Source organism: Erpetoichthys calabaricus, chromosome 1 (genome assembly GCF_900747795.2).
Source record: "Erpetoichthys calabaricus chromosome 1, fErpCal1.3, whole genome shotgun sequence".
Taxonomy (NCBI): Eukaryota; Metazoa; Chordata; class Cladistia; order Polypteriformes; family Polypteridae; genus Erpetoichthys; species Erpetoichthys calabaricus.
In genome coordinates this window covers 155,938,733-155,959,510 of record NC_041394.2, presented here as the reverse complement: position 1 = coordinate 155,959,510, position 20,778 = coordinate 155,938,733, and the positions used below count along the sequence as shown (strand labels likewise).

The 20,778-nt window shown below is 36.4% G+C and overlaps 1 protein-coding gene across 9 annotated transcripts in view; it reads left to right on the top strand.

The window, feature by feature from the left end:
* wnk1b (WNK lysine deficient protein kinase 1b) overlaps positions 1-20,778 on the top strand; it is a 293,364-nt gene that overhangs the window by 85,425 nt on the left and 187,161 nt on the right. For all 9 annotated transcript variants that reach the window (XM_051920252.1, XM_051920244.1, XM_051920239.1 and 6 more), the window contains exon 6: positions 18,807-18,895. In XM_051920252.1, the coding sequence (XP_051776212.1) occupies positions 18,807-18,895 (89 nt within the window). The remainder of the gene's footprint in view (positions 1-18,806; positions 18,896-20,778) is intronic.

Below are 20,778 nucleotides of genomic sequence, written 5' to 3'. Positions count from 1 at the left end.
CATTCCAATTTAGGAAGGTTAAAGCCCCACCTGTCAGGAAGCCACATATATCTCATTATCCCCATTAGAGTTGGTTGGTTGGTGGGGGAGTAATCCCCAACTCTACAGTGGTAGTTTGTTGAAAGTAGTTATTCCTCTGAATATATAAAATATACAGTATTAAACCTGCAGCTTTCAGTTTATCTTGATTAACAACATCAAGATAAACAAGAAATTGACTGATGCCTAGACTGAAGGCTAAGTGTCTGGTTTGTGCCAGGGACATTCTACAGGTAATTTAGCTTTGTAACTAAGTAATTAATCTCACTTTTATGTGTGCTGTGCATTCCAGATTGCACAAGAAGTGATAGAAGTGGCCTTGTGTGGCATTATAGGTCAAAGAGAATCTGTAAAGTTGATTATGGTACATAAATAAGGTTACAGACTGAAATCAAAGGCTTCTTCTTTTTGGGTGCATACACTGTGAGCACGGCACTGTCAGATCTAAGCACTAACATGACGAATTGCTCGCATACTGAGGTGACTTTAGCTGCAGGTGGAAATTTTTTTGCTTATGGTGCCAAGCAGAGTTGCGTTACGGTGCAGAAGTCTATTAGCCAGCGAAAGTGCTATGAAGATGCGGTCTGTTGCTATGGTCCTGCTTTTGTCCAGTCTGATAGCGGTCACGGAACATCGTATCTTTGATTGCAAGTACAACAAATAGTTTTGAGCAGGCATCAGCCACAGCGGTGCTCTTGTGAAAAGAATGGAGATAAATGGCATTAACTCAAAGAGAGAGAGGCAAGTTCGTTGTACCATGTGAATGTCACTGAGAGAATAAAACTGAATAATAAAAAACAAGCGCTAACTTGTACAAGTAGCCAAAATTTGTACTGGGTGTGTTAGACTCAAATCAAATGAATGTTTTTATTATATTGTAGAAATCATAATAATAAGCAGCTCACTACTCAAAACACGGAGTGCCCGGGTCTCGATCCTGGGACTACTTCGGGTTATAAGGTAGCAGTTCTTACCTCTGAACCATTCAAGAATACGTGTAAACTCCCTATTGATTGACATTTGAGCTCGAGTTTTTAACTCATTGACAGCCACATGTATATTGAATGCTTTTTTTTTTTTCTTAGCTTATATTCTTGACTAAAAGTACATGTATTTATTTGATATTTGGACTAAAGTCTTCACACATTATGCACTTCTCATCATTATTAGTATAACGTGGAAAAGGTTTCTCCTGTAGGTATGTGTTCAGCATTTCTTGCATTTCTCACATTTCCTTTCATTTTACACTTACCCAGATATTTGTAATAATAATAATAATAATAATAATAAATAATACATTTTATTTATATAGCGCCTTTCCCATGCTCAAGGCACTTACAGAATATAATAAAGAACAGCAGAATATACAGTATATAGCATTGAACAAACCAGATAAATAAATAAAGAAGATTAAGACAGTAAATTCTGAAAAAAACAGACAACATAATTGATGGTCTAGCACACACATACAGGTTACATTGGCATCTTGACAGAGACGTAAACTGAGAGAAAGGTAATAAAGTCAAGTACAGCTAAAAGCCTTCCTGAACAGATGAGTTTTGAGTTGTTTTTTAAAGGAATTCATGGAGTCAGCTGACCTGATTAATTTTGGTAGGTCATTCCAGAGTCTGGGCGCTATACAGCTGAAGGCCCTGTCACCCATAGAGTGTAGATTAGTGAGGGGCACAACAAGATTACCAGAATCAGAGGACCTTAGTGGGCGGGCAGGCACATAGTGATGGAGGAGGTCACTGATGTTGTTTGGTGCGAGGTTATTTAAAGCTTTGTAGGTTATTAGTAGGATTTTATATTCGATTCTGTAGGACACAGGGAGCCAGTGAAGACGGAGCAGGATGGGTGTGATGTGCTCGCTGCTGCTGGTTCGAGTAAGGACTCTTGCAGCTGAGTTTTGAATAAGCTGGAGCTGTGATATAAGATTAGAAGGGGCACCTGCCAGTAGGGAATTACAATAATCGATGTGGGATGTGATAAAAGCATGGACAAGTTTCTCAGCATTAGAGAAGGAGAGGAAGGAGCGAACACGGGATATGTTACGGAGGTGAAAGTAAGAAAGTTTCTTAATGTGATTTATGTGGGTGGAATAAGTGAGGGAGGAATCAAAAATGACACCAAGATTTTTTACAGTAGAGGCAGGTCTGATGAGATCACTGCCAAGATGGACTGGGAAGGAGCTCATTTTATTAAGTTGCATTTTAGTCCCAATTTGCAGGAGTTCAGTTTTATTGCAATTTAATTTTAAAGAGTTCTGCTCCATCCAGGTTTTAATTTCACTAAGGCAGGTTGTGAGCTGAGAAAGCTCTGATGAAGTTCCACTTTTAACATTGAAGTAGAGCTGGGTATCATCTGCATAAAAATGATAACCCAATCCATAACTACGGATAATATGGCCAAGGGGAAGCATATAAATACAGAAAAGCAGAGGACCAAGGACAGAGCCCTGAGGGACTCCTTGTGTGACTGGCACGGAGTTGGATCTGCTGTTGCCAAGACTAACAAACTCTTGCCTATCAGTCAGATAGGACTTGAACCACTGGAGGGCAGTGCCAGAGATACCCAGCATGTTCTCCATTCTGGACAGTAGGATGTCATGTCTAACAGTGTCAAATGCTGCACTGAGGTCTAACAGAATTAATATGCTAGTTTGTCCAGAGTCTGCTGCCATAAGCAAATCATTGGTTACCCGTAGCAGAGCAGTTTCACAGCTGTGCCGTGCCCTGAATCCAGACTGAAAGGGTTCCATCAAATTATTAGAGGTTAGGTAATTGGTGAGTTGGGAAGCTACAACACGCTCAAGAACTTTTGACAGGAAAGGTAAGTGGGAAATAGGCCGGAAATTGTTAAGATTGTCAGCATCAAGGCCAGACTTTTTTAACATTGGGGTTACAGAAGCAATTTTAAAAGTGAGCGGCACGGAGCCAGTGTCAAGGGATGAGTTTATTATTGTTGTAACAGTCGGGATTATGGCATGAAGGCAGGATTTAAGTAGTGTGGTGGGGATGGGGTCCAGTACACAAGTAGTCGGCCTCATCTTACAAAGCAGGTTATTAACAAACGCAGAAGTGACTGGTGAGAACTTAGAGAAGGAGCAGGATGGAGTGGGAAAACAGGGAGAGATATAAACAGATGATATATTTATGTTAGTTGAATTATTTAGATCTTTAATTTTGTTACGGAAAAAGTGGAGGAATTCCTCACAGACTTCAGTAGAAGAGGTAGCTGGACCAGATGCGGGTTCGAGTAGTTTATTAACTACAGAGAACAAAACCCTTGGGTTATCATGGCCACTTTCTATTATTCTGCCGTAATGGGTGTTCTTGGCAGAAGTTAGTGCTTCTCTGTAAGCTCTTTGGTGGTCAGAGAAAGCCTGGATGTGCACGGTGAGGCCAGTCTTACGTGACATTCTCTCAAGGCGTCGGCCAGCTGCTTTCATAGATCGCAATTCTGAGTTATACCAAGGAGCTGAGCGCTTAAAGGAAACCTCCTTATGTTTTAAAGGAGCTGTTTTATCTAATGCTGAGTGAAGGGCTGTGTTATAATAGTCAACAAAACTATCTAGTGTTGGTGGAATAGGTGCAGACAGTAAAAGATCAGAAATGGATCCAGAAAGGATAGAGGGACAGATATTTTTAAGGTTTCTGTAAGAAATTTGTCGTTTACAGGTAAGAGGTGGGAGAGGTAATGAGACAGTGAAAAATACTGCTTTATGGTCAGAGAGTCCCAAATCAGTGCTGTAAATGTTGGCAACAGATAGTCCAGAAGTGCAGATCAGGTCCAATATATGACCGCCAGAATGGGTTGGAAAATCAACATGTTGTGTCAAGTCAAAACAGTCCAGTAAGGACAGGAATTCATTTCTCAGTTTAGATGTAGTAATGTCAATATGGATGTTGAAATCACCAAGAAGCATAATTCTCTGAGAGTAAGAGCTTAGGTGGGTCAAAAGTTCAATCAGATCGGATAAGAAGGATGCATTGTATTTTGGGGGACGATAGAGAACAATAAGTGAGACAGGACCTGATTCCGTTATTAGTTTAAGAGCCAGGCACTCAAAAGACAATGGGCAGTCAATTGGGATTCTTTTAATGTTTAAGTCTTCTCTGATAATTACTGCCAGCCCGCCTCCTTGTCTTGAGCTGCGAGGCTCTGAGTGGAAAGTGAAACCAATTGGAGTCGCCTCTGTGAGAGACGCAAATTCGTTTGGTTTTTGCCAAGTCTCCGTTAAACACAGAATATCAAGTTTGGTGTCAGTGATGAGTTCTGACAGCACCAATGCTTTGCCATTAAGAGACCTCGAGTTAAACAGTGCAACATTACATAATGAGGCTTCTTTCTGCACAGAGCCGCAATCAGGGTTTATTTCCACATAATGCAAATTTGGCACACCGACAATTCTATTTCCAGGGTCATGAGAAGGACGGCGTATTCCTGAGCAAATGCTGCCGGTGGTCTTTTCATTCGCAGCCTGGCGGTGGCGGCGACCTGACCCGCGATGTATATATTTCGGGCGCTGCAAAATACCAGCGTCCTTTAGGATGTTGCAGTCAGACCATTTGCTCTGGACAAACTGTTTAATAAGAAGGAGTTTGTCATGAGAGTATTTTAGCATGATGCTGGGCAATACTTATCTGAATAGCAGTGGAGAAGCAGCACAGCACAGCGGAACCGGTAGGACAGGCGGGCGTGGTAGAGTAGGTGAGCGGCGATAGCAAAGCAGCAGAAAGCATAGCATGAGGAGGTAGCAGGAGTTGGAGGTTCCAATACACAGCCACAAACTGTAACGCTTGGTAATTTCAGGCGTGATCGTCCCGGAGCCAAAAGCCAGATTAGTATGAATATCAGATCAGTTCCCAGTCGTAGAGTATTGTAAGATGAAACGGGAGCAGATCAGCAAAGCGAATTTAATATAATCACGGAGACAGATTATCCCGAGGTCCTAGATTGCCAGGCACAAAGAAATGCTTGTAGGTTCTCGTCCCGTGATCCACAGACTCGGCTGTTCCCAGTTAAAGTAAAGTCCATAAAATCTGTAAATATAAGCCAAATCCATATAATTCGAGTCAGCTGTATCCACGAACTATACGTACAATAAAAGAAATAAAACAAACGTAAGAAAGTGTAGAATTAGGCGAATTTTGCGAAAAGTGTTGTTTACAGGGAGGAGCGGCAACAACATGCGTGCGCCAGCGTCCCCTCACCTGTAGACACGGAACCCACATGAAATGCATGTATTCTAAACTATATACTGTATTATTTATCCTATACAACTCCAGGAACATCACGCGCAGATAAGGAGCCTTGGCTTGAGCTGGGAGAACTTTTTGCCCGCGAGCTGAGCTCCGTCAAGGCGGGGGAAGGGACAGCAGGCTGCTTGCTGCTTGTGCTGATCAATGCATTTACTGAACAAAAGACACTGATGGTAGAGGTGCGAAGGGATTTAAGGTGGGCCGGGATTACGAGTTTTTCGTAGGCTTCAGGAATTCTAGTGTTAAATATGAGTGTCGACAGTGGGCTATTATGATTACTTGCCAAATGATATTGATCATTGTTATTTCATTCAATGATAACAATTGCAGTGTCCATTTAAATAAAATAAATCAGACATTAAAAAGCACTTCAGATTTTGGGTACAAATTAGTTAATACTTTAATCACTGCTTTGCAAATACAAATTATTCCTGATATTACTTGTTTTGTAATATTGTTCAAGCTATTCCAAGAAGTCTTTAGTATGTACCATTAGAGTGTTTTTAAGGTGTGCTACAGTTCTACCCATCTCCAGGCTTCCTTCTTCTATCCAAACTATAAAGAAAAGGGGCCTCTTTTACCATTGTCCTGTATCCTTTGGGTGGACACAGGAACCTTGTCCTTCCACTTTACACTGTTCACTGTCAGGAGGAAAAATATTTTAAGGGTTCAACTGCTATAACCATGCCATGGGGTACAGTACCAGCAACAACTCGTACACATACCTCTGTAAGTTTATCAATCCCAAGGTCATCTATACTTGCTTTTCCAATAAACTAAAATAGAATTTTAAATTTATGAAGAGATCTTTTATAATATTTAGCTGCATTATACAGTTTATTCATTTAATGAGATATTGAACATGCTGAAGTTGTGTCCTTGTAACTTGACACAGTTGTGCAGAATTTGAGATTAGATATTACCTGTATTCTGTATGCTGAAGAGGTATCCTATTGTTGCCTATACAGCTCTTTGGAAATGAATAACAATAATACTCACGTACATTATTTACTTATTCTAGCCCATAATTCAGAACTTTAAGCAGCTATTAATAAGAAACTTTCTATGAAACACACCAAATGAATTGGGAAAACTGGTCAGCAGACATATCAGACAAAACAAATTTTGTAAAAATAAATCGGGTGGAAAATAGGAATGTCACAGACAATTTCAACATGTAAAATTGTGTCTCAAATATCTGCTACTTTTAACATGTATCAACACACATATCTGTTTACAAGTGGATCTTGAGTGCACCAATATGAAGGCCACACAGATGTATCATCAGTAGTAGAAAGTATTTATTCACAAGGAGGTTGGGCAGCCCACTCAAAAGCCAGGAGTGATCCATTATCAAAAACATAAAGGACCACTTCCATAGAAGTTGATGAGAGCAAACAGGTTTGAAAAAGTGTTTTTAGTTTACCCCTTTAAACTTTCTGTTATGAGAGGTTTGTGCTGAAAAAATGGAGAAACCTTCACACTAACTCAAAGATTTGGACAAGATAAAGGCCAGAGGGCACTGTTTTACTGCTTAGTCCAACTTCTCCTGCATTTTTTTTTTTTTTATACTTAAGTTTGCCAGTTCCAACTGTCGCCCAAGTCCTCATCTCTTCCACAGTTCGAGTAGAAGCAAGAAGTCTAAATACAGAGCAAATGCTTTGAGCAGGCTATATCTTAATAGTATGTTTGAATCTCCTACACAAGTTTCATATCCTTTCCGTAACACTTTAATACATTCCAGGAGTTAGTTTGTTTTGCCAGATCTGTTGTTGCACATTATGTTCTTCCTCACCCCCTACCAAACTCCTTGATCTTGTCAATAGTGAGTTCATTTGGCAACTGTACTATTTGAGTCTAGTGGATCTCCCAGACAACAAGTGCTAATCAGCAAACACCACCCCCAGGCCTGGCTCCAAAAATAATGCCCTTTATCCCTATTCTGGATTAGACTCAATCTGTTTTAATTAGAATCACAGATGTGTTCAAATTTTGGATATTTCTTTGCAAACTTGACACTAATAAGAGCTCAAGTCTTTGGAGAATATAACTCTTGTAATTAGAGAGACAAATAAAGTTGCTTCACCACACCAAGGTCATAACAGAGGGGTAAAAATATTGCTTTATGTGATTGTATTGTATAATGTTTTTATCTGGAACACTGGCATTCTTTTTCTAGTCTCAAGTAGGGAGAAATGAGGATGTTAAACCTGTCCAAGACTAACCACTAACTGTAGTTGTAGTTATGTCTGGGCAATCAGCACTGATGTCCCAATTCGATTCAATATTAATTTCATCTTGATTGAATTAGTGTGCACTGATATATTTGAAGTGCTGGCTTTTCTATAGATTGCTAACCATGCATAGAGAACATTAATATAATGTGACAGATTTCAGTAACACTTTATTTGAAAGGTGTCTACATAGTGACTTTATAATAAATGCAGGAGCATGGAATGACATTTAAAAAGCAGCATTTGATTAGTAATGAACAGTTAACATCAGCATTTGCAATACAGGTAGTCCCCGGGTTAGGTACGATATAGGGACTGTAGTTTTGTTCTTAAGTTGAATTTGTATGTAAGTCAGAACAGGTACATTATTTTAATAAATGTTATTGTTGACCGACTATAACCAAGTGCTCTGCCAATGAATGATGGAGTTTCACTTCTCTCTGACCTTTTTATTATTTCTACTTTATTTTCCATGGTGATGGTTTTTCTCTTCTTTACTGTATAACCAGCACTTGCATCAGATTTGTGTTTCAGAGACATTGTTGAAGGGTGAAGACAAAAGGTTAAGATGAGCTCTTCTGCACAGCACTGTACACGCTATCACAGCAGGAAGGCACCCCTCATCAGAACGTCTGGCGTACTGAACGAGAGACAACTTCCTGCTATGTACGTAACAGTACAAGCAGGCTTGCTATTGAGAATGGATGGGGGTGGCGAGGGGCGTTTCACGATTCGCCCACCACACAGTGACCTTCATTTGCATACAGTATGCTGCCTGCAGCGTCTGCCCACCAAGAACGAACAGGGTGCGGCCAAAGGCGGGTAGTGAATCTCCCACCACCGACCCCGCTCAACAGGCAGTCACCTGAGGCACACTATACAATGCTTCCCCCCGCCGCCCCATTCACCCTCAATGGCCCCTGTTCAGCCACAACCGGGTCACCGCTTGCAGCATCACCAGCCGCCCACCGAGAACGAATGGAGCAGTCAGGAGCAGTAGCTGCCCTATCAAGCCTCCGTCCTGCACATGAACGGTAGCTGTGGCCCCGGCGACTATGGACCCCGGGTCACCGCTTACTGCACACCCAGCTGCCCTCTGAGAATGAATGGGGTGTGGCTCCCACCGCCTCATTCTTCAACCGGAGCTGCTTGAGGGACACTGCACTGGGAAAGCAGTGAAATCGCCCCCTCCAGCCACTGCTTGCAGCGTCCCCAGGCCAAAGATGACAGATTGGCAGTTACTGAGGAGCCTGCGTCGTGTCCCCCAGACAGATGAAGGAGCAGCTGCGGCCCCGTTCGTAAATCGTAATTTAGATGTCCGTAACTTGGGGACTACCTTTATGTGGAAAAAATATTATTGCTCTTTAAAAACAGAAATCACTGCACTGCAGTCATTCAAAATTCACCATAATTTAACTAACATGTATCACCACATCAGAGTCCACACACATTATGGGAGCCTCCTTGTTTTAATTCAATGCAATGACATCTGCTTGATTAAACATCTATATCATCTTGTGAATAATATAAAATAATCAAATATTGCTTCTTAAATAATGAATGTTATTCAGTAACCTCTTTGTGTATTATGAGTCTCCATATAGACAAGACACCATTTAACTAAATGGTTAGTCAGTTTTATTTCACTATTGAACATTTAAACTAACCTTAAATTAGTTGAAATTAAAGATACAGTGGGAACATAAAAGACAAGGAACTATGTTTCATGACTGACCGTGCCGCTAATATGATCTGTGCAAAATAGATTATAGAGTTGCTTCATGTGCTCAATTTGGTATTGCAGGCTGCTCTGAAAATTCCAACAAGCACACTCTTGCTTGGCTGGGTGAGGTGCATTGCAAACTCTTTGCACCGTAGCAGCACAGCTAGCTACATGCTTAAAGAGAAGCAACGATTATTGGACTTGTCTGCACACAAACTTGAGATTGATGTGGAAAAGCTAGAAAGGTTTTTGGAAAACAGCCAGACATCTCCACAGTGAGGTTGCTTAATGTGTGGCTGGCATTCAGCACTCTTGACTGCAACACATCCGCCACAGGTGTCCAGTCATTTTTAATGTAGCGACATAAGTGATGGGGCGATGTTTTGCTTAAGATCTTCATAAAGCCTAGGTATTATATCCTCACTCATTTGCTTTCTGGTTGGTATAGCATACCGCAGATCCAGAACATGTATCATTTGTTGAAAGCTCTTATTTTCAACAACTGTGTAGAGTCTGATATCTTTACAGATAAAAACTGCTTGAGGTGAATTAAATGGAAGCATGAAGTAAATGCTGTCTCCACTGCAGATTTTTTTTAGGCTGTACTCGTTTGGAAATTAACCGAGATTACGTTTATGGGCGTCGTCATAAATGATTTCTCAAATATGTTGTAATACAACAATACTTCAGTTGCACAGCTTACATATGGCTCTGCTTTTATCCAGTTGTTCTTTATTCATGCACTGTTTGAATCCACAGAAAGTCCACATATCGGATTTAAGTGTAGGCAGACACAGCATTTTATGCGAGGAATAAAATGCTTCTTCCATAGAACGCCTTAACAGGCACATTAGTGACATATACTAGATTGGATGCTAAAAACGAAGATGAGCAAAAATCTACATATAATAATAGAGCAGGATAGAGATCCATTAGGTCGATCTTGAGGCTTTAAGAATTGATATTGAATTGTTTAAATGAAAAATAACAATTAATTTGAAAATTGATCATTTTTCCCAGGGCTAGCTGTAGTAGACAATACATTTTTCCAATGTGTAGTAGATCACAAGTAAATTGCAGGTGAAAGATTTAAAACACAAGTGCAAATATAGTACAGTATTCTGTAAGGGGGAAAAAGTCATTGTGGGTATGATGCTTCAGATGATCTATCTAATCTATTTATCCACTATCAGACCTCTTCAATAAAATGAATGTATTGGGTTGAGAAGTACTCTGGCAGCATTATTAAAAAATCTGTTGTCCATTGCAGTCTTTTCTCCAATAAATCCATACTTACCTACAATTACAACAACCTGGAATGAGGCAGCTGTATAGCAGAAGTACTAACCTCTGGACCACTGAAAATATGGACCACTATATATATATATATATATATATATATATATATATATATATATATATATATATATATTAGTTACTAGTGCATGTCAATTAACAGTGTTGCTTGTCTGTTTACTTTGCAGAGGAAAGGATTTGAATGGAGTTTATGGGCTGAATTTGGGAAACACCACCATAGTGCAGAGAGTGCCTTTTGTGCTTTTTGTAAAAGTTTTTATTTGAATAAGCTCCTTCCATAAATTTCATTTTAATAATTTTATAAAGACTTATTGACTAGATGTGAGTTATAGTACTTTTATTAATTTGAAACATGAGGTCAAGTGTAAAAGAAAATCTGACCTTTTTCTACAGTTAAGTAATTAAGAGTTGCACTTGCTGTGACCTGCGTATATTAAATCCTGCTTTTTGTGATCAAAATCTGTGATGTTGAAGATCTAATCAACATTCCTTTTGTAGTATATACAAAATTCTAAAACTAGTTTTATTTATTCTTAAATTTATCCTCTTTCTATAAAGCCATAGTAATTGTTCTTCTTACTAATAAAATATTCAAGCCTTCTGAATCTGCACATATTTTATTTGTACTAAACAAATACACCGTGTGTTTAAAATTAAATATTCATTTTTGTTCACAAGGTCTCAGGTCTTCGCATTTACCAATTATTTTTATAACACGATTGCACATATTAAATTAAATACACTTGGAAAGATTTTTTTAATCATTGCAGAGTTCCTTTAAATTTTTTTGCCTATTCATTTTCATTATTTAGAAATTGACTTATTTTGGATGCCTTAGTCTTAGAAACTCTGAGTTTACCATCCCTGCTTTGGCCCCTGTAGTATTAAGCGATAAGACTTAGTTTTAAGCCATTATAATCCCAGGAGGTGAAAATGGAAATTTCTGGCTTAAACTCGTTTGTTTTTCAGACTGGCCAGCCAAAATGTGAATTTTAATGGTCTTACTGACATAATTATGCCATTGTAACTAATCCTATTAATTGTCATTTCAATAATTAAAAATTCGAAAAGAGTGAGATTCCTTGAGATATAGATTTTTTTTATGAAAAATGGGCACAATGCATGTATTATGTCAAATAAAACATGTCAATGCATTTTTTTCTTCAGAAATTTTTTTTAGTAATGATTGTCTACATTTTCCAAATATGTAAGGTTTTTTTTTTTTTCCAGAAACATTTTCTCATATGTTGAGAAAATGAATAGAATGGATATATTGTCTAACTTCCTGTAGCTGTCTGTGAAGAATGCATGATTCTTTTCAACATTACTGTACAAATATTCAGAAATCTGCCTTATATTATTACAAGTACCATAACATAGCAGGATACACTTATTTATACACTAACACTCACATATGCTGCTCCAGTCTTAGTTGCCGATGAAAAAAATGATTGTAGAATATGGAGGGAACCTGGAGCACTGGGAAAAAAAATCTGTGTGTTCATAGGATAACAAACTCAAAAAAGAGTCACCTAGACTTTACAAGGCATGAGACTCTAACCATTGTAATGTGCCTAGACTAATATATTAAAAAGAAGGCATGTAAAGGCACATACTTTATTTGATAGGTATAAATATTAGAAGAAAGCTTATGACCCAATACTATATTATTTGGAAAACATTTAAAAACTTTGTAAATCTTTATTATAAACATCTTAACAATTTTAGGATTTACTATAGCAAAGAGGATACATGAATTGCTATTACAGCTATAATATATAAAGATATAAAAGTTAGTTGTGCCTCCATAATTTATTTTTTACATTTTCAGTAATAGAATTTTAGGGCCAGAGATTTTTCCTTAAGTAATGCAGTAAAATCCAAACTTCAGTTTTTGTTGGCTAGTAAAGAAAATATCCTACAAGTGATTTTTTTGTCCTGTCTGCAGCCAAAAAGTCTTTTCTGCTGAATAAGATACTTTGCTCTTTTCTTTTGTTAGTTTTTTTGATGGTGGACTTCATTATGTTACATGTGTTGTAATGTTAAGGCATTCACTTTTTACTTCCTATCAACCAGAGATCAAATAATATGTCTGTTGTTTCATTTCTGTTTGATGCTGCTACTTTTCTTTTAGTGGAAAAAGAAGAATTAGATGCACTTCATGCATACATCAAACTAAAACATAATCATTTCAGACAAGTTTTGTTTCTTTACTTGTGAATTGAATGTCTGTTTTGAAAGTAAGCATTTAAGTATCTGCATAGGCTTAGTTTCTGTAAAGCCCAACAACATAAATTAAGCTGTTTTCAAGCAAAAAGCAAAACACTAAAGCATTTCATATTGTTACTCAAGTAAAATACCTGAAAACTGTCTTAAGATATTAAGAGACTTAAGTACATACACCCATCCATTTTCTATCCCACCTATCTTGGTCCGGGTTGAAGAGAGTCAGTGCCCATCTCCAAAAACATTGCCAAATATGCTTTCTGTTTTGTACATCTCAAGCTGTGCAGTGGGGTCAGTAAGCACTAAGAAAAGAAGGCGGGCACTTTTATTCATGAACCAAGTGACTCTTAACTGCAAATATTACCTTTGACAAGGTCACTCCAACACCACAAACTATTGAAGTTAAGAATTTAAAAAAAAAAAAAGAAGTTTACTCTGTCCATCATACTGAAATTCTGTTATAGGTTTTCTGGTAATACGATCTTCTATTTGAATAAGAGATATTTTTTTTCCTCTCACATTTTAAAGGAAATTGTTTCTAATTTTAATTATAGCATATATTACATTGTATGTTAAGGCATACATAATGGCTTTTCTTTAATTAGACATCTTAATTCGGATATCTTCATTGTACCCTCCTAGCTGTACCTTGTTGTGTTTGTTTTGAATTAAACCTGTTTTTGCAAAGGTCAAGATAACAGGAGTAAATCTGATATTAAGGCATGGTAAAGTCACATGGTGTAATTACCAGGAGGAACTGCAATTAGCATAACTGCAATTTAAAAAGTTGGTTTTCCACTTGAGTGGCTGGCATTTAGCCTTGGAGGGAGCAACCCTTTCTGCTGTCTGATGTGTGTAAATGAAGGGAAAAAGTTGAAAATTATGAATAGCACCAAATTAGTTACCAGGTTTCGGTCCGCAGTGCGATAACTGGAGCAGGGCTCGTCAGTTTTGACCTGTCCCGTTCATTCACATGGATTTTGGAAATAAAGAATTTTGTCCAGTGTTTGTGATTGTTAATTCATGCTGCTGCCATGTACCTAGAAAGAAAGAATGCATCAAAGAGGTTAGTGTTTAAATTACGTATATTGCAGACGTGTTGATCTTTGTGTTTTTTTTTTTTTTTTTTAAAGTTTTAAACAAATCTGTAAAATTCAAGTTAGACAAGGAGTGTTTAAACCTGTTCTAGAAAGATACATTTTTGGGAAGTTTTACTTTATAGTTTTTCTGTGTGTAGTTTAACCAGAACAGCTCTAAATGCACATTATTTTAGCATGTACATGGAAATATTAAGTATTTTATGTTCATTTTCTTTCAAGAATTGTGTGTCTGTGATCAAACAGTAATTTTGGTTTATTCAAAATGTAATAAAGACTAAGGTTATTTGCATTTTTATCTACTTTGTACAGATGTACTTAATAAAATAGAAATAATAAAAGTTGTTCAGATACTTAATAAATAGAAATATTTAAGTTGTTGAAGTTTGCAAACTCTTTTACTATGAAAATTGTGAAAGGGAATATTGCAAATACTTATATATACAAAAGGGTCAGTGGAGGTGGTTCTATAATAAAAGCTATGCTTTGTGTTTATTTTTATATAAATTATTTGAAGCTGTTTAAGCTTCATGGTGGTTCATTATGCACATTTTCAAACCTATGTCCTTGTTCAACTAGGAAGTGTTCTTATGCACATGGATATTATAATATGAATGATACTGTTTGGTTTCAAACTTGTTCTGAAAAGTTTAAGTTGCTAAGGGTGATGATTTATCATTTATATTCTGGTACAAAACATTTTCTGGTAAGTATAGGTATGTTCCTGCTGGTACAACCTCTATTTAGAATGCTGCTTTTCTCCCAGTAAAACTCATTGTACTTTTTTGCATTGTTGACCTCGTATTGACCGTTCTGTTCAAGAACGTGGCTTTTGTTAATTTTCATTGGCCTATTGGTCCTATAAAGTGACTCTTGTCAAGTTGCTTTGGCCATTTTGTTCAAGAGCGTGGTTCTTGTTAAGTTCTTGTGCCAGAGCTGTATTTGTTTCTTTGTCTTGGTTAGCTAGTGTATGCCAATTTCAAGATTAGTGTGTAAATGTTTTATTAGGATACTTTATTACTTTCCTGGTTTATTTTCCCCATAACACACTATTTCTTGTTTCTTAAATTGATAGATTTTTAACGACAAAAATGAATTTGGTAGTGTGCTTCCAATTAACTTTTTTTTCCCCCTGTGTGTATCACAGCCAGTTTTATTTTTGAAGCGGGCACTGAAACTTCTTAGGAGTTGGCATGGCTGAATATGTAAACAACCTAGAAGTGAGAGTGTTCAGTAGATGCATTTCTCATGGTTAATTTTAGTTTAAATCCATCTGAACAGATTCTGCATTTGTGTCTTAAAATGTGTTTCTGTTTAGGTTCTATTGCACCTTTTGGACTTGGTGTATCTTTTCCATCTTGGCTTTATGGCTTATAATGTTTTGTCCAGTTTACCTAAACATTTTTAGATGTGTTACAGAAGATAGGTACATGTTAAGTGACAGATGATTTCAGTATTGTTAAATAAAAAATGAACATATTCATGAGTGTTTTAACTATTAAATCTTAGGTTTCAAGTATTGTGCAAAAATAAGTGGGCTAATTTGTAAATCTTCCAGTTTTATTCCTTTTCCGACATTAAATTCAACTGAACTATGTGTTTCAAAGGAGATAAAAAATAACAAAAAACAGTCTTTGCTACTATGAAATTTTCAACCTATGTTTTATGGTGTTTTCCAAGCTTTGCAAAGTAATTTGGAATAAACAAGTTTAACAGTTTTTCACAAAATAAACAATAAACAAAATAAACACCATGGATAAACTGTTGTCTTCCCAGAAATAACTAGAAAGTGTCTCTGAACGCAGGAAAAGCCTTTCTTGGAGTCCAAGGTGGTTTCTCGCTCACCTTGTTATAAAAACTTGGGTTTTGTCCCAAAATATCTGCTTGAATTAAACTGTTCTTCTTCAACTCATGAGCTAAGAAATGTACATACAGTAGTGTAAATTCTGACATTATTAGTTTTAAAATTTGGAACCAGATAGTAATGTCCTTTATCACTGATCTTATTTCCCTCTGCAAATAAACCTCTCACCATCTACTTGCATAAACAGATATTCTGGGAATTTAAAGGGAAGGACTTGAACTAAAAGGTTCTTGTTATGCAGATTACACAGTACTCCGTATTATTGGCTCATTGGAGGAGTTCTTTTTAAAAAGCTCCATTTTCAGGTTTCATTTTTAAATAATTTAATTTTAATAGTCTTGTGTTATATTTAAATTAATTTTCTTTAAAAGTTGAACAGTTCACATGCTTAATGATCACAATTGTACAACAAGTTAAAGCGCAACTCAAGTTTAACTTTAACATTTTGGCAGAATGTGTTAAATAGTACATTCTCAAGTGATCTTTATCTCACAATACTTGGGATAATTAATAATCTTAGTTTCCACTCAGGTTTTATGTCTTTTTTCAGTGTGTTCCAATATTGATAAGCCAGAACAAGATATTGACAACTTCAGCTAAAATTCATTAGTAATTTCCTTGAATTTGTGTATGTTTTTTTTACATTAGCTGTGAAGTAATGTGCACACACTAGAAATGTTTCCTATGTGCATTCGCAAAATAGCTCCTAAGTAAAAGGAAATAGAATGTCTAACATTTGTATACTTTAAATGTTTGCGGACACACACTGCTTTTTTAGGATGTTTTAGGATTATAAAACTTGATAGAATTTTATAAATGCGCTATTTGTTTTAACATGCATACATTAAGTGCACGTTAGTCAAAAATAGTGCTATTTTAATGATTAATACATCTTTCAGACATTTTAAAAAGACGTTTATGTTAAATTTTATAGAAACTCAGTTTTGTTCTTGCTTTTATTCAAGCATGGTTAGTGTAGCCGTGATTGTTGATGAGCCTTATCATTCACATGGTACTGTAAATAATGCTTATATTGGGACCTATTAATACATAAGAAGTTTTATCTTTAATACATTTTACGAAAGAGAAGGACTGCAACAACTAATCGTCATAATTAAAAATGTTGGCAACAGGTCAGTTTCATCGATTAGTTGATTACATCATTAGGCAGAGTATGTTCTAGTTTGCAGTTGTCTTATTTCTTTCAGTTGTGAATGCATCTGAAAAGTGGCAGACTGTAAGCATTTGACAGAAAAGACGGTATGACCTAAGACTTCCAGAGTTTGCGAACGCTTTACTCTGAACACATAAAAATGGTTGTAAGTTGCAAAATGTGTAGATCGAACCTTGTATGGCACGAGAACATTTAAAAAGGAAATGTGCCCTTACACTTTGTGGAGGATGAAGACTTGCCGTCATCCCAGCGAGTTAAATGTTACTTCAGCATAATGTGATAGTTACTTGGATGCAAGTGTTCGCTAGGCTATGCGTAATGACATGACTTTCAGTTTGAAGTGAGGAATAATTTAAGTCGTAATTCAGTCCTCTACAGTGCGAATAAAACGCTTGCATATGCGAGAAACTGTCATGATGGCAACTAAAAATATGTGCCATTGGCCTCTAGCAAGTAAATGTTCAGATTTTCACTTGACATATTTTTTTTTTTTCCCCCCAACGCGGCCTGTCTACTAAATGATGGTGCTTCATTATCTGCTTACACACACGTTAGCACGTGTTTATTTACCAAAAAAATGGATGTGAAGGAACATACCTCCCTGTCGAAGCAGAAAACCCTTTTCTCCCGTCTTGTGAGCAAAGAAAATCGAAGACTCCAGTATCATATAGATAGAAATAAAATACCGAGTACAGCGCTGAATCCTGCAGCTTATCATTTGTGACTGAAAGACGTAATGCCCATTCCGAGTCAAAAGGCAGTAGTGGTCTGAAAAGCGAAAGTTTCAGACTGGTTGGCTGTTGGGTTTCATTTGGCTTTTATACAGTCTGAAGGAAAATATGATAATGTTGAAGTACTGCTGCAGCAAGCCTAGTTTAGCTGGTAAAACAGACTTTGTGGCAGAATCACACCGTTTCAAATGTGCAAATCCAACACTGGCTGCAAGTAAATGTGCCAAAAGAATCTACGGTGGTAAAAGGTTTCCAGGCACACAAAAGAAGAATAATGATGCAAAAAGATATGAACTTTTTAGTAAAATAAATGCATATTATATAGCACCACGTTTTACACAAATGAAACCACTTGCTAGAAAAGTAAATAGTCTGGACAGATACATATGACAGCATGTAACAGCGATGGGCAGATATTTACATGATGCTTTTCCAGTAAACCACTGCTTTCACAGAAAAGCAAAAGAAAAACTACATTTCAAATTTAATGTGATTATAAATGCATAGGCTACCTTGCAGGTTTATTTATTTTAATTTATTGAAAACATTTGTGTTTTAACGAAATTGTGTGTGTTCATTGCACTACCAGAATCAGAAGTGCTATTAAGTGTTTTAGTTTTATTACTATTTATTTTCAATCTTTACATAAATGTTTTATAAAAACCCTACTTTTTTTAAACGTCTACAAAATACTTTCCTAAATTTTTTTGTGAAAAGTTCCATTTCATGCACTTTTTGTTTAATTTCAAATAAAAATAATAAATCATTAATTTTTTTTAGAATAAAACCAATTGATTCATCAAAAAAATAATCGTCAGATTAATTGATTATCAAAATAATCATTATTTGCAGCTCTATGAAAGTCTTAAGTTTTGTTTCATCCTTTCTTTTTGAAATCCTGGCAATTATTTTCAAACTTCTTGTGTTAACAGTGACATTTAAAAGATTGTTTTGGGGGTTATTCAGAAGCTCCACAGGATAAAGTTAGTGTTTAAGATTCATATAATTTGCATTGGTAGATATTTACTATTCACTTTATTTCTGTTGTCAGAATAAAGTCATTAGTTTGTTTTATAAGATATATGTTACTGAAAAGATTCTCATTCATTTTTAATACTGTACTTTTTTATTCCCTAGGGTGTAAAGCCTGCCAGCTTTGACAAGGTAGCTATTCCTGAAGTGAAAGAAATCATTGAGGGATGCATTCGGCAAAACAAAGACGAAAGGTGAAGTTATTACGAGTATACAGCCTTTTTGGTACTAGGTCTATGGTTGGTAGGAAAAAATCATTCTGTATATTAAAACTAAAAGGTAAAACATTCAAAAAGAGTTGGTAGAATATATTTGGACTTTGTAGTAGGGTACATCATGCTAAAATAATGAGTCTTTGTTCTTCATTTGAATATGAAGTCTCACAGGGCATCTTTGATCCGATCCATAGGTTGAAGTGGGCTAGGCCATTTATGAATTTGTTTATCAAAAATGGGATTTTAAATTCATATCTGAACCTTAATGCAAACCATTGTAATTATATCAGAGCTTAAGCTGTGTGGTTGTGATCCTTACTGCTGTGCTTAAATTTAATTGTAATGTGGCAGTTGAACTACTTGAATGGAATGACCATCAAGAATTTTGGTAGTCATTTATTAGTATAAGGAAATCTATATATATATAAAATTCTTTTCGTGTTTGAAACGGAAATTACTTATGACCACGCGATATGAAAATTACATATGAAACGGAAAATGCGTATGACAACTAATATCGCTGAGCCGTCTGCCGCCAGGCACGTTCTGACAGTTTTTTATTTATTCGTCCACGTGACTGTCGTGGAAACTGCCACATTGTAACTTTTTTTTAGTTGGCAGTACTTGATAGTAGAAGAGATGAGGAAAACAGCTTTGTGTCTTTCTACTTTTTAACTGCGCTGAGCTGTAAACAATGTGAAGACAAGGGTTAAGAGAACAAAGTGGATGCTGGGAGGCGCGGAATGTCGGGCTGTTCCACTGGGTCGAGAGTTTCGGGCAGCGTCCTCTCTTCTCGCACTGTTTGTGACACTTCAAGTGCCCCGTCGGCTCCTGGGAGAGTGGAAATCTTTGTGAATGAGTGTAACCGGCGTCATTGAAGCAGGACTCTGTTTGTAAATTGCCCTGCCCTGCACAACTACTTACTTTCCTTTAAGGTGAGTTTGCGTCACTAAAACCCCCGCAACATTCAAGGTTGCTTTTGTGATGAATTATTTTAAGAAGTAAATCACAGGGATGTAGTGCAAGGTTGTCAGGCAAAAATCTGGACGATCACATAGAAAATGTAATTTCTATACCACAGCGGTCTTGTAGCGCCTTTCACAAGGGATCTACTACCAAGAAATGATCTAAATACATTTTAGCTGCTGTTAGCACTACTTACCTGTTGTGTTATAGCGCCTTTTAATAGTTTACCCGAAACCACTCAATGTATCTTTACTTCTTAAATGTTAATGTTTCACTGTTTAATAACTTACAGACTACATTTTATTTTTTTCCCTTCCACTCAGTGAGCGAAGCCACTGGGTAATCAGCTAGTATAAACTAGATTTCCTAGGTGTGGACAAATATGGACAAAACCTATCCTAGAATTCAAACAAAATAAATGCCAAATATTTGTCAAACACAAAACATGTAAATTTAATTCTGATTTAACCAAATAAAATTTCAAGACTTTTTGAATTAAGAGTCAACTATTGACTTGCTTTTCTTATGCAGAATTAATAACCACTGTTTTTTCCTGAATTTAATACTGCAACTACTACATATTTTTATTGTTACTATTTTATTAATCATTGTATTTAATATACTATAATTTGAAAATAACTGATTAATAGTGAACCAAGCGATTATTAAAAACAACACTGAAAAGAGCTGCCCTACTTTAGTACTACCATCACCAAAATACAGATTAATATAGTTAATTTTATTTAATACATTACATACACGTATATTCAAATAAAAATACGTTTTATATTAAGTTGGTTATCATTTTCTTTTTTTAAAACATAGCTTTTTGTTTTATTGTGTACTGCAAACTTAATACACACAGCAATAACACCAAAGTACAGTATATTGCTTTG